Source organism: Mirounga angustirostris, unplaced genomic scaffold, assembly GCF_029215605.1.
Source record: "Mirounga angustirostris isolate CCGP_5_RB_7025 unplaced genomic scaffold, mMirAng1.0.hap1 SCAF_11, whole genome shotgun sequence".
Taxonomy (NCBI): Eukaryota; Metazoa; Chordata; class Mammalia; order Carnivora; family Phocidae; genus Mirounga; species Mirounga angustirostris.
The window spans coordinates 63,116,471-63,131,951 of NW_026991719.1; the positions used below are offsets into that span (position 1 = coordinate 63,116,471).

At 35.6% G+C, this 15,481-nt stretch overlaps 1 protein-coding gene across 1 annotated transcript; it reads left to right on the forward strand.

The window, feature by feature from the left end:
• The first annotated feature begins 491 nt into the window (after positions 1–491).
• Positions 492–14,848, forward strand: LPAR4 (lysophosphatidic acid receptor 4). The gene is made up of 2 exons (XM_045897354.3): positions 492–752; positions 10,240–14,848. The coding sequence occupies exon 2, from the start codon at positions 10,324–10,326 to the stop codon at positions 11,434–11,436; it is 1,113 nt and encodes a 370-aa protein (XP_045753310.1). The 5' UTR covers positions 492–752; positions 10,240–10,323; the 3' UTR covers positions 11,437–14,848.
• The last annotated feature ends 633 nt before the right edge of the window (positions 14,849–15,481 follow it).

Below are 15,481 nucleotides of genomic sequence, written 5' to 3' on the forward strand. Positions count from 1 at the left end.
TTGCCTTTCCCTGCCTCCTGCTTATTATTATTAAATATTGTTGCTGTAATTATTTTAAACAAGTTGGAACAAATATGGGCTGCTCGTAATTAAAACACTCCTCCCAGTTTGAAGTTTTGTCTCCTCCTACCCATTAGAATTGTAAAGAGTTAGCCGTCCTGCAGCAAAAACAAGCACACAGGCTTTCTCTGTGGATTGATTGGTCAGGAAAGACACTTTTTATATTGTTAAGTGGCACTTAAGCTGCTAATTCTTGACTGTGAAAACTGCTTTTCCTGGGCAATGCTCTTTAAGGAAAAACTTCTTCAGTCCAGTGATTGGTGACTAAGGAAACGATGGAGCACAGGGGATTGGGCGGGATCTCGGCTCCTAATAATGCCTCCTTATCCAATGAAAAGCATTTCCTACTGAGACCCCCAAGAGTTCCCCCAGCCTTCGCTCCCGCCCGGACTTTGGGCCTTTTCTTGTGTCCTGTTTCTTAAAGGCATGCCGGCTACCGCATTCAAGAGAGCCATTCCTTAACAAAGAAAAGAGATAAATGTAAATAAGCTCACATTTTCAGAATGAGCGGTTTGTTGTAAGAAGCTTCGGCAGCCCAGAGTCTGTTACTTTGGGCTGGGCGAACCTTTCCCTGTAAAAAAATATGGATTAAAATATGCACTTCTAAAGTGCAAGTTGTCCATTTACATGTTTATTAGCTAATTGTCTACAGGCATGAGCACATTCTTTCATCTTGCACACTCTTTCTTGGGGTAAGTCTCTTTGAGAAAGATTTGATTTGGGCGTTTGGGGGCGGGGGGACGGCATAACAAACTTCAGCAGAATCACTGATGCTTTGAGTGTTTGGGGAAAGAAGTTAGACTTCAACTCTGAAGTGCTGAGCAGGGATCCTTGTGTTGAATGTTTTTTTTTAAAAAAAGCAATAATTTCTATTGTTTTGGCAATAATACTGCTTCAGTGGAAGAGTACTGGATTTTCAGGCTGTTGTTTCACGTAAATACAGTTGTCCTAAAGAGCATATTTAAAATCAGAGTAATTTAGAAATTCTTTTGGCTAGCTTTGTATTTCTTTGGTTTACAATTGATTGTGAGCTAATGTGGTTTCTATTATGATGAGGTTTCTTCTAGTAAAACTATGTGTGGCGGTATGCCTTTGATGCTTAATTGATTTATGGAAAATGTGACATTTGCTATGCTGAATAATTCATGAACTTGACCATAAAAGAAGAAACATGTTTAAATGAAAAACTAATTCTGGCATAAGTTGAATTTGCTATTATATGTGAAATTAATCACTGTTTTCCAAACAAATGCAATAATGTGTCATTTAAAACCTTTTATATATGTTGGATATTTTAAAGACTTTTAGTAACAAGATCTTGTTGAACTGATAAATATTGTGTTTTAGTTATTTTGCTTTAGGAAATATAGCAGTGTAATTCATCATTATTTAAGCATGGAAAAGACCAGATGAATCCAAAGATTAGAACATTTAGAGCTTGGTGGGATTATTCACTTTGCTATTTTACCAAATTATACCATTTTTCTTTTTATTTGAGTAACATGAAGACAACAATAATAGCCTAAGCTCCAGATTATCCAGCGGCTTTGAAACATGTTTATTTTTCAGAACAAAATTCCAAACATACCCCATTAACATAGATTGTAAATCCTTTTGCCATGTCACAGATGAAAAGTTGCACTCTTGCTAAAAAGGATGAGTTCAGCTGAAACACTTGATGGCATCTACACTCTAAAGCATTTCCTGCCAATCAGAGATGTGAATGAATGTCCTACTGGAACAATCAGACTAGCCTTTCAGAATTTGTACTCTCTGTGAGTTAAAGGGAGGAATGGGAAGATGCCTTGCAAGAACACTCAGGCCAAGCTTAGCTAAGGCTTCATTTATTCAGTTTCCTTTGAGAGAAAATACAGTGATAATTGTTGCCCTTGCTGTGGTGTGGTCAGGGCCTAACTGTGTAGTTGTCTTTTTTTTTTTTTTTTTTTTTTTTTTTACTGTGTATGGTTATCATGTATAGTCTGATCTTGGCCTTCTTAAGGGGGAGGGAAAAAAAACCCTATAATATAGTTGTGAATTTTAGTACTGGAAATTGAGAATTTAATAGGAGGCCACCTACCACTGGAAATCCAGCCTCACTTTTAGTAGGTAAGTAATTGGTTATTAGAACATGCATAGGTTAGGTAGTCTATTGATTCTATATAGTTATGTTCTAAAGTACTTTGGCAGAGAAGAGAGATAACTGGGGGACAGGTGGAAAAGGTTGAGGATTAAAACCAACACAATTAGAGTCAATACGCCTGCTGATATGGGCACAAAGGGAATGAGGAAAAAGAGGGCATTAGGAAGACTTTAGGATATAATGACATCTTGATCTGTGATTCTTAGCTCCTTGCACTAATTAGCAATATTTGCTTCTGAAATTAAAATAAATCTAAACTATGTATGGTAACACATGTTAGTTAGATTTATTGTGGTGAACATTTTGCAATATATACAAATATTGAATCATTGTGTTGTACACATGAAACTAATACAATGTTGTATGTCAGTTATACTTCAATTAAAAATAAATGAAATAAATCTAGCAATAGTTTTATTGAGTCTAATAAATATTAATTTCCTTTATCTCAGATTTTGAGGGATTATTATTATTTTTTGCAGAAATAAATGGGAGCAGATGGAAACAACTGATAGGAGAGAATAGCCTGTAAGGCCACTGACAATAGCATCAGTTAAAGGCTGCTGTCAATCAAAGCCGAAGGTGGAAGGAGAATAGAAACTGAGGTCCAGAAAGGACTGTGACTTGCTATCACACAGTTAGTTAGTGATGGGGCTGGATGTGGCCACATTGAATTAATAGTAAATATGAAAACCTCTGGGTATTTGAACTTCCTAGTTTGCTTGTATTCCAAATAAAAAGAAGTTTTCTTAAAAATCTGTATCAGTTGTGAAAGCCATAAAAGAAAGGAATGTTAATGTTTTTGTCTTCCCTTAACATAAGCCAGTAAAATGATATTTATTTTATTTCAAAAATACTGCTTTCTGGAGGAGTGTGAAAATCAATTCCCCTTAATATTAAGGTGATTTCAAATATATTTTAGATTGTTTAATGACTTCATTTTTTTGTTTTCTTTTGTTTTGGTTCTCTTAGATTAGGGAAAAATTATTTCGGGAGAGTTAAGAGTTTTATTTACCAGTCTGCTTTTTTAGGCCACTTTTGTTCAGAAGAGGGTGAGATGTGACCATAGTGTAAGTTTGGCACTAGCAGATGATTCTACTTTACAGGCAGTAAATGAGTAGTGTTCAAATGCTGGTGCTACTTGTAAGAATTCCTTTGCTGAGTATTTCTAGTTCTATACCAGGACTTTGGGCAGAGCTGTGATTTGAAGATGTTACAGAATATGCTAGGCCTAGAACATTCTAGTAGAAGCAGCAGTGGTTGTCAGTGTGCTAATACCCAGCAATTGAAGCCTTGCTCATATCACTGTAGTTTAGGGGAGAAAGAAATCTAGCAGGTTAGAGCCAAGGCAGTGTGGTCTCCACCTGTTGTTCCACTCTTCTTTCCTCTTCCCCATCAAGGCCCCTGTCCAATAGTAACAGTTTTTGCCAGAGAAAAAGAAAAGAAAAAAAAAAAAAAAGAACCAATATAATTTCAGGCCAAAAAATATAAATCTCCTTTGTTCAATTATTTTTAATGTAATGTATTGCCTTATGGAAGTGATGAAGTATTTTTATGCCTTTTGTCACTAGTTATCTTTAATGATTATAGGTAATACAGACTTACGGACTTTATGTTTGTTGATATAACTAATAAAATATGGCTTATCAGTGACAGGTGTGAAAAATAAAATGTTATCTGCAATTCTGTAATAAAAAAATCCAAAACATTTAGGTACCATTTTAAAATATGTTGGCTTTAATTTACTCTGATTTATATCATATAATAAATTTCTTTTCCTTATAATTTTGGTATATATGTTATTGGAAAGGTCTCTCCATGGCACACTACTGTGACTAATTCTATTTCATAGCATTCATTGGAGGAAATCCCTAACAATAGTATCTTCAGAAAGTTCATTGATTACCCAAGTCTTGGATAAAATTGGTGCTAGAGCTTGGTTTGAACTGATATGGTGAGTACTACTCTCCTGGTAATAACTTTCTCCAAAATTCTTAATTTCATTCTCCAACTTCTTTTTTTGTAACCAATGCTTCCAATTTATTGTAGATGATAAGACCCAAAACTCCAGAATGAATGGAGTCATTGTAATTGTTTATTGTAATTCAGACAATTTTGGTGTAGATGTATATAGATCCTTTGATTTAAGCCCTCTGTGCCATTGGTATATACCTTTAGAGATAGGAGACATATTTTTTACTCATATTTCAAAATCAGTATCCAAGTATGTCAGATGAATTGGTATGCAAATTTATAACTAATTTACTTGTTTAAATATGTGTAATAAAGCCAAATTCCCAGTTGGCATGTATGAACCTCACAGAATTTGGAAATGCACTCTTTTAGGAACACCCAGAATGTTTCCCAAATGGTCTGGGGCTTCTTCTGAGATGATGTTGAATCTCAAGACTCTAGACAATTTCATAATATTAGGTTGAGCAATTTCTCTGCAGTTCTCTTACTCTATAACTGTTAGGGAAAATTCTACTTTAGTAGGGTTGATGCAATCTTTGGCCCCATCATGTTGAGGACTAAACAGTATTATTTTTCAAAGATTAGACTGTGTCATTAGGTGAAGGGTTAGTGGGAGCCTGGATTATTTTAGTGAAAAAAATCAAGTTAATCACTGAGGATAGGATCTGCTCAGATTAGGGCCTGTGTCAATTTCCTCCTCTTCTCAAAGTGAGGAGGCAAAACAGCCATAATAATCTCAGTGCAAATCAAAGTCAACACAGAGATGTGATTTTTAAAAGGATATTTCCTTCATCAAAACTAAATGAAGCTTATCAATCTGAACATTTGATGCACAGCCTGGCTTGCTTGGCATGAAATGTGATAGAGATCAATTTCCCAGCTCAGCTCTGGAGTAAAATATTTACTTATGGTCTCCTCCATATTATTAATGCCATAAGACTAAGTTGTATTTTAAAAATTATTATGAAACATCAACCAATGCATAGGAACATCAATTAGAACCATGTGTATGATGGTGACCTATGCCTGTGACTTGGTCTTTTTTTTAATTTAATTTAATTTTATTATGTTATGTCCATCACCATGGAGTACATCATTAGTTTTTGATGTAGTGTTCCATGATTCACTGTTTTCATATAACACCCAGTGCTCCGTGCAATACCTCCTTAATACCCATCACCAGGCTAACCCATCCCCCCACACCCCTCCCCTCTAAAACCCTCGCCTGTGACTTGGTCTTATCTGTTAGCAGCCACTCTCATCTGAGAAGCAGCAGTCTGGACATATTCCCTATTACTCCAGCAGAATGGTTTTGATCTGTATTTTTTTGCAACATTTTTGTATTTTTTAGCTTGCTTCACTGCTAGATATTTATAGGCAAGGACACAATAGGTTTTGGCTTCCTCTGAAAACTATTGTCAGTGTTCCTAAGCTTCAACCAGAGTAGAAAGAGGAAATTCTCTGAGGATCAGAAGCACTCTGACCTGACCCAAGCTCAATAAAAACGGAGCAAGGTGGGGCGCCTGGGTGGCTCAGACCATTAAGCATCTGCCTTTGGCTCAGGTCATGATCCCAGGACTCTGGGATCGAGCCCCAGGGAGCCTGCTTCTCCCTCTCCCTCTGCCTGCTGCTTCCCCTGCTTGTACACTCTCTCTCTCTGTCAAAAATAAATAAAATCTTAAAAAAAAAAAAACAAAAACAAAACCGGAGCAAGGTAAGAGAATTTGAGTATACTCTGCCTTCAAGGCCTTGTCTTCCTAAACTCTGGACTGTCTTCTGTAGGGAACAAAAGTAAGCCAGGCTTTCTAGGCTACTGGGAATATGCCAGGAGTTAGAACTTTGTTTTCAATGTTACCATCTGAAAGTTTAGCATTTAGTGTCTGAAAGTTTAGCATTTAGTGAAGTGATTTAGGTATTCATCTCTGTAGGGCCAAAAAGCTAACTCCACTTCCTCCAGGAGCCCCAAAGCCCCCAAACATGGTATATTTCATCATTATTAGAAGTTTTTTTAAAATGTGAACACTACTATGAACTGTTCAAATTGGGTCCATATGTGTAGGTCAAAGTTAAAAATTCATTGAGGGTCAGATTTCCCTTTGGTCAACCTTCGGGTGATCTGCCTCCTGCTCATTGTCAGTGAAAATACATCCACCTAGTACTCTGAACCCCCTAAGTGATTAGTTATTGGAGTGATTGGATGCAAAGGTCTTTACAAGACAATAGTACCATGCTACTTGCAGTGGAATAGTTAATTAACTGAATCAGCCTGTATTTTTTCTTCTTCATCTCATCTGAAGCTCATGTTGGCCCCTTGCCTTCATTCAGTGCACAGCATATTAGCCATTTATGAAAATCTAGTGGTTAAAAAAGTTTCTTTTAGTCAAAAGAAAGGAAGTCAGTCAGAAGAGAACTTGTTTTTTGAATATCATTGATTCTCCTTTAGAATCAGCTTGAGAGTCAAATGACTCTCTGATTTTTTTTTTAAAGATTTTATTTATTTATTTGAGAAAGAGAGAATGAGAGACAGAGAGCATGAGAGGGAGGAGGGTCAGAGGGAGAAGCAGACTCCCTGCCGAGCAGGGAGTCCGATGCGGGACTCGATCCCGGGACTCCAGGATCATGGCCTGAGCCGAAGGCAGTCGCTTAACCAACTGAGCCACCCAGGCGCCCCAACTCTCTGATTTTTTAACCATAGCTCAAAGGGAGATAGTCCTTTTGAGGGCACCCTCCTGGATTGTTATATTATGAGAAAATTGTGTAAAGGTTGAAATTCAAAGGGGGCTTTCTGAGGTATAAGGTATACATGGTGTTAGGAGAAAGATGTGTTGCTTGGTAAATTTGGCTTACCAAGAAAGACAGAGACCTAAGTGTCTAGTTGTGTCAGAGAAAAGAAGGAAAAAAGATCTTCTATAATGTTTCTTTGTGATTAGGTAGGACTGAATACTGGCAAACTCATAAAGCTACTCACAAGCCCTGTTGAATCTTCTTAGTCTCAGCTGGGAGACTCAGAGGTAATGTTTATACAGGGAAGAGAAACAGTATAGTCAAGTTACAGAGTGAACTAGTGTCTGGGTCAGAAATAGAACTCCTTGCTTCCAATGCTGTGTTAAGTCCCAGAACCACACCCTTACTGCTAGACAGCAAAGGTGCTATGTGTTCAAGCAAAGGGAAGTTATGAATAGGGCCTTAGTGACAGTTTTCCCATGCCCTGTCTTCAGGATTGAGACTGTAAAGCTTTCTTGTCTGTGGTCCTTTCTATCCCACAGGATTTGGTTCCTCAAAGCAGCAGAGCAGAAGTGCCAGACTGCCTGTTGTTGGTATAGTGTATATGTTCTGGGAGACATAAAACTGAATGGAAAACCAGGGAGACAAATTTCACCTATTTGAAACACACCATCCTGGGTAGTACAAAATAATAGCCAGTGAGCTAGAAGCATGCTGTGTAGAAAGGTTATCAGTGGACAGAGTGGAGGAACTCTGGGTACAGGTGAAAAGACATCTATTATGAAAACATTTTCCAAATCTTATTGGCAGTACTTATTGTAAAAGGCAGGTGCAAGCAGATTAGAATGAATGAAGCTTGGCTTTAATATTAGGGATTTTTCAGTCCCTTAATTTCTTTAGAATGTGTAATTACATTACAGGAATATTTTTGACTCTCTTTATTTCTTTTAACAATTAAAAAAATGGCATCCAGACTAATGGGTAGTGAGTGGTAGGTGTTAAAATAGTATATAAAGTGGTTTAAGCAGTTGAGAAGTTTGCCATTCTCTTTTTCCTTCTGCCATCCCATTGGTGAAAGAACCTGCAGAAACTTAGGTCTACAGTTCCCCAAGTGAGATATGAACCCCATTAACTGAGATTTTTCAGACTCTTCCTGTTTTTGCTGATCAGCTTCAGTGACCTTAAACATAGTGATTGCATACTGTTCTTTCTGAGAAAACTAGAAGGAGTGAGATGAAGCAAAGTAGTAGAGAAGAATTGAGGAATTGTGAACCAGAAATACCTCCCAAGGTCCTAAATACAAATTAGATAGCAGTACTGACCTCTCCCCAGCAAGGTCCTCTTTCTTTCACCTTTTCTTCTTCTCATTCTCTCAATTCTTCAGTTGTAATTTCTTTGCTACTTTCTTTCCCATCTCCTCTTTTGCTCTTCTCACCTATTTTTATTTCTTCACTGTCTGTTTTTTTCCCCTCTTGGACCTTACTTGGTCAAGGTTCTTACTATGCTTTGCTTTTACATATCAAGGTTGATTGTGGCAGACATTGAGCTGGGCCTGTGGGATGAAATGGCCAAGAACGAATATGATCTTAGTGCAGTGTTAGGCTCAGGGGAGGCACTCCATAAAGATTTTTTTGCATGAGAATTGAGAAATAACAAGTTTCCAATCTTAACTTGAGAACTTTAGCTATTAAAAGTGACAACTCTTTGATTTACATCCCATAAGTCATCTCTCCAAGGCCATTTCTCCCTCTAGGCACTGCAGTGAGTGAATTTTTTTTTCTCAAATCATTTTTTTTTCTCAATCCAAACGCTGGTTGAAGTAACTTCAGGCCTCTATATCTCAGGCAGATTCCTTCCTCCACTCCCTTCTCTGTTACAAAGAGTGGCCCTTTAACCTGTTCCCTGGGAGTTGGAAGGAAAGAGTAATGTAAGGAGAAATCACTTCAGAAAAATGCCTTTCACATTTTAAAATATAATCATGTGAAAATCCATTATTGGTTATGTCAGGGAGTGAAGACCACTTTTACTCCATATCCTCCTCATTGAAAAGAATTCATTCCACAGTTACTTGTCCATAGTATATTACAGAGAATTCAAAAGACAGTTCCTATGGCAGCTGTTAACCTAGAAAGTTAGTAAGATTTCTATATGCAGTTTTGAACAATGTTAGCCCAGATACCCAACAAAGATGATTAAGTTAATGACTGCCACATGTATAAGCAGTGGCAAGCAAAGGGCTGGTTACTGATCAGATCAGAAGTATATAGTGGGACAGGGAGATAGGCATTTAAGTCAAATCTACTTTTCACACTTCACTTGTATTCAGCCAGAAAAGTTTTTATTGATTAGGGCCACTTTAGGAGCTGAAGACATGAAAGTAACGGATTGGGCAGTGGGAAGGGGAGAAGAAGACATCCTAGGCTAGGCATCTAGAAGAGAAAAACTTGGAGAGGGAACTACAATCTGCAAGAGGGAAACTCTGAGATTTTTATTTGAATTATCACCCTAGAAAGGCTATGTAATACTGTGAAAAATCTTTTCACCAGAAGCTTTAATCAACTGAAGGATCCTTGCTCTCTGAACTCACGTTTTAGAAGAAAAAGGTGAATCAATAATTTACTTCAGAAGTTTAGTCATAACTTCTTTAAGAGCATGTCCTGGAGGTCCCATATCGACCTGTAGTCTCATGCAATAGAACTAATATTCAGACAATGAGGTTTACTAGTATTGGAAGAGAGACAATATAATTTAGATAAGTTTAACAATTCTTTGGTTAGGAATGAAAAACCTGAATTCTGGTTCTGACGGTACCATTTACACATTCTTCTAATTCTGACATTGTAATTCTAAATTACATAAACTTCAGTTTCTTCTCCTGTAATATGGTGATAAATTCCTTTCTTGCCTACCTTATGGTGTTCCTTTGGGAATCAAATAAAACGCATTTTTTGAAAATTAAAAAACTCCATATGCATTTCAAATTATTAGTGTCATTTTAACTATCAGAGTTAAATGTATCCCCATCCCCATCCCCCATTGCTGTTTAGTCTCCATCCCCAGCCCCCCATTGCTGTTAGTCTCCTCCATTGCTGTTTAGTCTCTTATTCCTGTTCATTGCAATGCTACATATGGTATTGCATATATTATATTGAGTGTGATCTCTCCCAATCCTGCAACATACTCTTATAGTACCTTTTAAGATATGGTTGGTGCTCAAAATGTACTTGTCAAACCAGTTGAATGTGCATATTGTTTCCATTCTGGGTAGACAGGGTATCTTTTACTCCATAGAAATGAATGGAAGGCAGATTTGATTATTCATTCCATCTTGTCTCCCATAGGAGGAAAATATTTCTTACCAGTCTCTAGTCTCAAAGTGGTGAACCCTGCAGCCAGCAGGCCTTCTGAAAAAAAAAAAAAAATCAATGGGTGACAGAAGATTCATTGACTTTCAATTTCAAGATTTAAATTCAAGCTTCAGACCCAGGTTAGGCAATGCTACTGCCAATAATACTTGCATTGTTGATGATTCCTTCAAGTATAATCTAAATGGTGCTGTCTACAGTGTTGTATTCATCCTGGGTCTGATAACCAACAGTGCCTCTCTGTTTGTCTTCTGCTTCCGCATGAAAATGAGAAGTGAGACTGCTATTTTCATCACCAATCTGGCCCTTTCTGATTTGCTCTTTGTCTGCACTCTACCTTTCAAAATATTTTACAATTTCAACCGTCACTGGCCTTTTGGTGACACCCTTTGCAAGATCTCTGGGACTGCATTCCTCACCAACATCTATGGGAGCATGCTATTCCTCACCTGTATTAGCGTGGATCGTTTCCTGGCCATTGTTTATCCCTTCCGATCTCGTACCATTAGGACAAGGAGGAATTCTGCCATTGTATGTGCTGGAGTCTGGATCCTAGTCCTTAGTGGTGGTATTTCAGCTTCTTTGTTCTCCACCACTAATGTCAACAATGCAACCACCACCTGCTTTGAGGGCTTCTCCAAACGTGTCTGGAAGACTTATCTGTCCAAGATCACCATATTTATTGAAGTTGTTGGTTTCATCATTCCTCTGATATTGAATGTCTCTTGCTCTTCTGTGGTGCTAAGAACCCTTCGCAAGCCTGCTACACTGTCTCAAATCGGGACCAATAAGAAAAAAGTGCTGAAGATGATCACAGTGCATATGGCAGTCTTTATGGTATGCTTTGTACCCTATAACTCTGTCCTCTTCCTGTATGCCCTAGTGCGCTCCCAAGCCATTACTAATTGCTTGTTGGAAAGATTTGCAAAGATTATGTACCCAATCACCTTGTGCCTTGCAACTCTGAACTGTTGCTTTGACCCTTTTATCTATTACTTCACCCTTGAGTCTTTTCAGAAGTCCTTCTACATCAATACCCATATCAAGATGGAGTCCCTGTTTAAGACTGAAACACCTCTAACCACAAAGCCTTCCCTTCCAGCTATTCAAGAAGAGATTAGTGATCAAACAACACATAATGGTGGTGAACTGATGTTAGAATCCACCTTTTAGGTAATGAGAACTGTCTTTAGGTCCAGATATGGTCTTTCTTATGATTTTTCCTATGCTATGAACAAGACAGTTTGAAGCTAATGATACTGAAAACAGATTAATGTACTGAATACAGTCAGATACATTTATTTGAATGTTTATTGTGCATATGCTGTTTTGTTCAATAATTATAGGTCAGGTCTAATTACAACAACCAAAAGAGATTGCCAAACTCTTCTGCTGTGTTGTAATTTCATTGTATCACATTATATGAGTAGCCAGTGGCCTTGACTTTAGTGATATGGAGATTATTTTAAATTTTTTTTTAAAGATATTTCCACTTTGGTAATATTTGGTAATTAGGTTGGGCCTATAAATATAGAACAAATTCAGGGATTATTTAAAAAAAAAACTTTGTGTTACTACTGATACATGTGAGTCTTTTTTTCCATTTTTGTATTGTCATAGAGTATATTTTAGCTCAAGAACATATTTTAGCCTAACATTATTAATAAGAAATGTGTCAAATTTAAAAGAGCTGGTAAAATTTATTGTATATATTTTGAAAGTAGAAACATAAATTGTGTTTGCCTGAATATGGATGGGAAGAAACAAAAGTAACTGGATTCACACATTTGCAGGTCCCAGCAGTGTCATTTTTTTAAAAAAAATCTTCCTTTTTTTTATACTACATTAAAATTTCCATATGAAACTTCAAATCCAGAAAGCTGCTAAATGTGTGCCCCAAATAAGTACAAAATAGAAAATCACATAAAACAACAAATATCCATTAAAAAACTAGCAACACCAACATTTTTTCTTAATTTCCAATTATCTTTCTTTTGAGAGACTGATTCTATAAAATATTCTTCATATAAAACTTTGGAGCACAATGCAGCCAGAATACTGCTGCATTTGTGCCCAGGTCAGGAGCAAATTGAAAAAAAAAAAATTAACAACAAAATATTAGCAAAAAATAAAACAATAAAACACATTTAAAAATCTTTCTTAAAACTTTCTTAATGTTTTTTTGGGTGGAGAGTAGAGATCTGTAACTTTAAATCACTTATTCTCTCATATTAAATTTTGGAGCACAATGTCCCAGATTGCTGCTAAATTTGTGGCCAGGTCAGGAGCATATTGAAAAAACTACATAAACCAACCCAAATCAATAAAATAAAACTCAGAAAAAAATTACAAAACAATAAAAACAACAAAAAATAATTCCTAACATTTGCATTTATATTTTATTTATTTTTTGAGGTTCTGTAAATTTAAAAATACTGTATCATTTGTGTGAAATTTTAGAGTACAATACAGGTAGAAATCTGCTAAATTTGTGCCCAAATCAGGACCAAATTGAGTGAAAATACTCATAAAGCAACCCCCTACAAAACAAAACACACAAAAATTTAAAACTTGTATTTTTTGAGCATTTGTAAAACTTGCAAAATACCATGGCTTTCATATGATGCTTTGGATCAAAATGCAGTTAGGAAGCTACTAAACTGGTGCCTAGTTCAGGAGCAATTAAAATCAATATTTACAAATATACAAAAGACAATAAAACATTTTTTTATAACCCACTTAAACAACAAAATAAATAAAATAATCTTTAAAATGTTTTACTGTTTATTGGATGAAATGTAGATTTAAGAATATTAAAATATGTAAATAGAACTTCTGAGCACAATATAGCTTGAAAGGTGCTACATTGGTGCTCCTGTCAGAAGGAATGGAAATATATTCCCTCATCTACATTCCTCACACACACACACAAGACAAAACAATTAAAACATTGCAAAACAATAAAACATTCTGAGAATTTGTATTAATTAATTTTTAAAATATTTGGATGATATGGCAACTTAAAAATGCTAAGACTTTTAAAGTAAATCCTCCATGAACAATGCATCTTGTAAGTTGCTTAAATTGTGCCAGGAAGTGATTAAAAACAAAACAAAACAAAACAAAACAAAAACCCCAAACACCATAAAACATTAATAGAAAAGGTAAAAATTTTAAACAATAATCAAATTCCTAAAATTCTCATTAACCTTTGTTTTTCTTTTTGAAGATATATAGATTTAAAAATACTGATTTTTAAGTTTAAAACATGAGCATAATGTAACCTTATTTTTTCTTACATGAATCCTTTATATTTTATTTTATTTTAATTGCAGTATAGTTAACATACAGTGTTATATTTGTTTCAGGTATACAATATAGTGATTCAACAATTCTATACATCACCCTGTGCTCATCACAAGTGCACTGCTTAATCATCCCCATCACCTATTTCACCCATACCCTCACCCACTCCCCTTACATGAAACCTTTAAATCAAATGTTACTGTATGTATAAATCCCTATCACTAATGGAAACTATCCAACATTTTTATACCAATTGATTAATTATGAATTATTATTTTCTCCTCCTTGTATTAACATTTGCTAGTGTAACATTCTCCCAAAACTATATAACCATTACTGAATGAGGAGAATGTTTTCATTGTGATTCTGTAAATCAAAAGTATCCACGCCCAGAACAGAATTTTTGGATGCTCCAATACCAAATCCTGACTTAATACTGTTTGTTGATGAGTCTTATATTAAAGAAAGAAAGAAAGAAAAAAACAATTCCAGGCTTGATATACAGTAAATTGCCTAGTTTCTTTTGTAAGATCTGTCTCCTTACCAGGACACAAATGACTAAAATGACTAAATCTGAGCCTGGGTTAGGGAATCATTGAAAAAAAAGTGCTAAAACGATAGAACAATAATAAAACTAAACTTTCAAAAATGCATTACTTTTTTCTTGTTATCTAAAGTCCTAAAAAATAATCATGCATTATATTGTCTTGTGAAAACATTATACATAGAATGTATAAGCATTAGGTTCAGTTCAATTAAATTAGGTTAAGTTAGGCTAAGTTCATTTGTTAGGTTATGTTGTAAGATCAAATTAGTAATCAAAGTATGAGTAATCTTTTTGTTTTTTTAGTATTCTTTCTTTCCCACTTGTAAAGTATAAACTGTATGTAACTTTTTGTTTGTGCCCTTGGCTCTCAAAATTATAAAATTTCAGGATGATGACACCAAACAGTTTAATGGGATATGTTAACCAGGTTGACATAAAATATATCAAAAAATTAACTAATTTTTTGTGTAATCTCCATATTTAGTTCTGTTTAATTTTCCATATTTCAATTTATTTTAAGTGATTTCAATTTTTATAGTTAATATAACATGCTAATAATAAAAACTTGTGTCATATGAACAATGTAACCAACAAAATGCAATGTATAATTAAATATAAAATTGATTTTTATTTTACATTTAAAAACAAAAGCAATAATTCAGCTTTAATTACAACTTGGATTTCAAATGCTCATCAAATGTAATAAATATATCTGGATTATCTAGCAGTTATACTTGGTCAACTATTTATTAAACTTTGCCTTTATTTGTAGGCACCCAGAGCCATTTTTCCTTTATTTTCTCTCCATCCTTCAAGAAAGAACTTATTAAGTTATATTTGTACTCAAGTAAATTCCAATACTTTGTTTTTCAGGCTGTCTGAAGACTAATGCAGAATTGTAAACGGCAAACCCTTGGGTGACTTTTCAGGAATCAAGCTGAAAGATTAACTTCTACCTTCTCTGATTTGTCTAATTTGACTTTAATTTATTTGGGGCTTCTTGCCAAGCTGATTCCTGATTACTCAGATTTGATTAAATTCCCTAGGACAGCTAGGAGTCCTGGAGAAAGTCAGGGCAAACAGACCATCTGACAACAATGAGATGATTTTGGAGCTGGATAGCTGACTGATCAATAACTAGAATAAGTGGTGGTCCCAGTGTGGCAGCCCAGGGAATTCCCAGTTATCACCCTTGTACCTTCTAACTCTCAGGGAAAGCAATGCTAAGATCTCATAAACCATATTATGTGTTGGTTCCCATGAAATGACAGCAAACACTGCCTTTTCTAAAAGCATTACCAGTGTGATCAACCCTAGGTCAGGTTTAAAATTATAGGAATTTTGTTGTTCATGACCTTCTAGGCC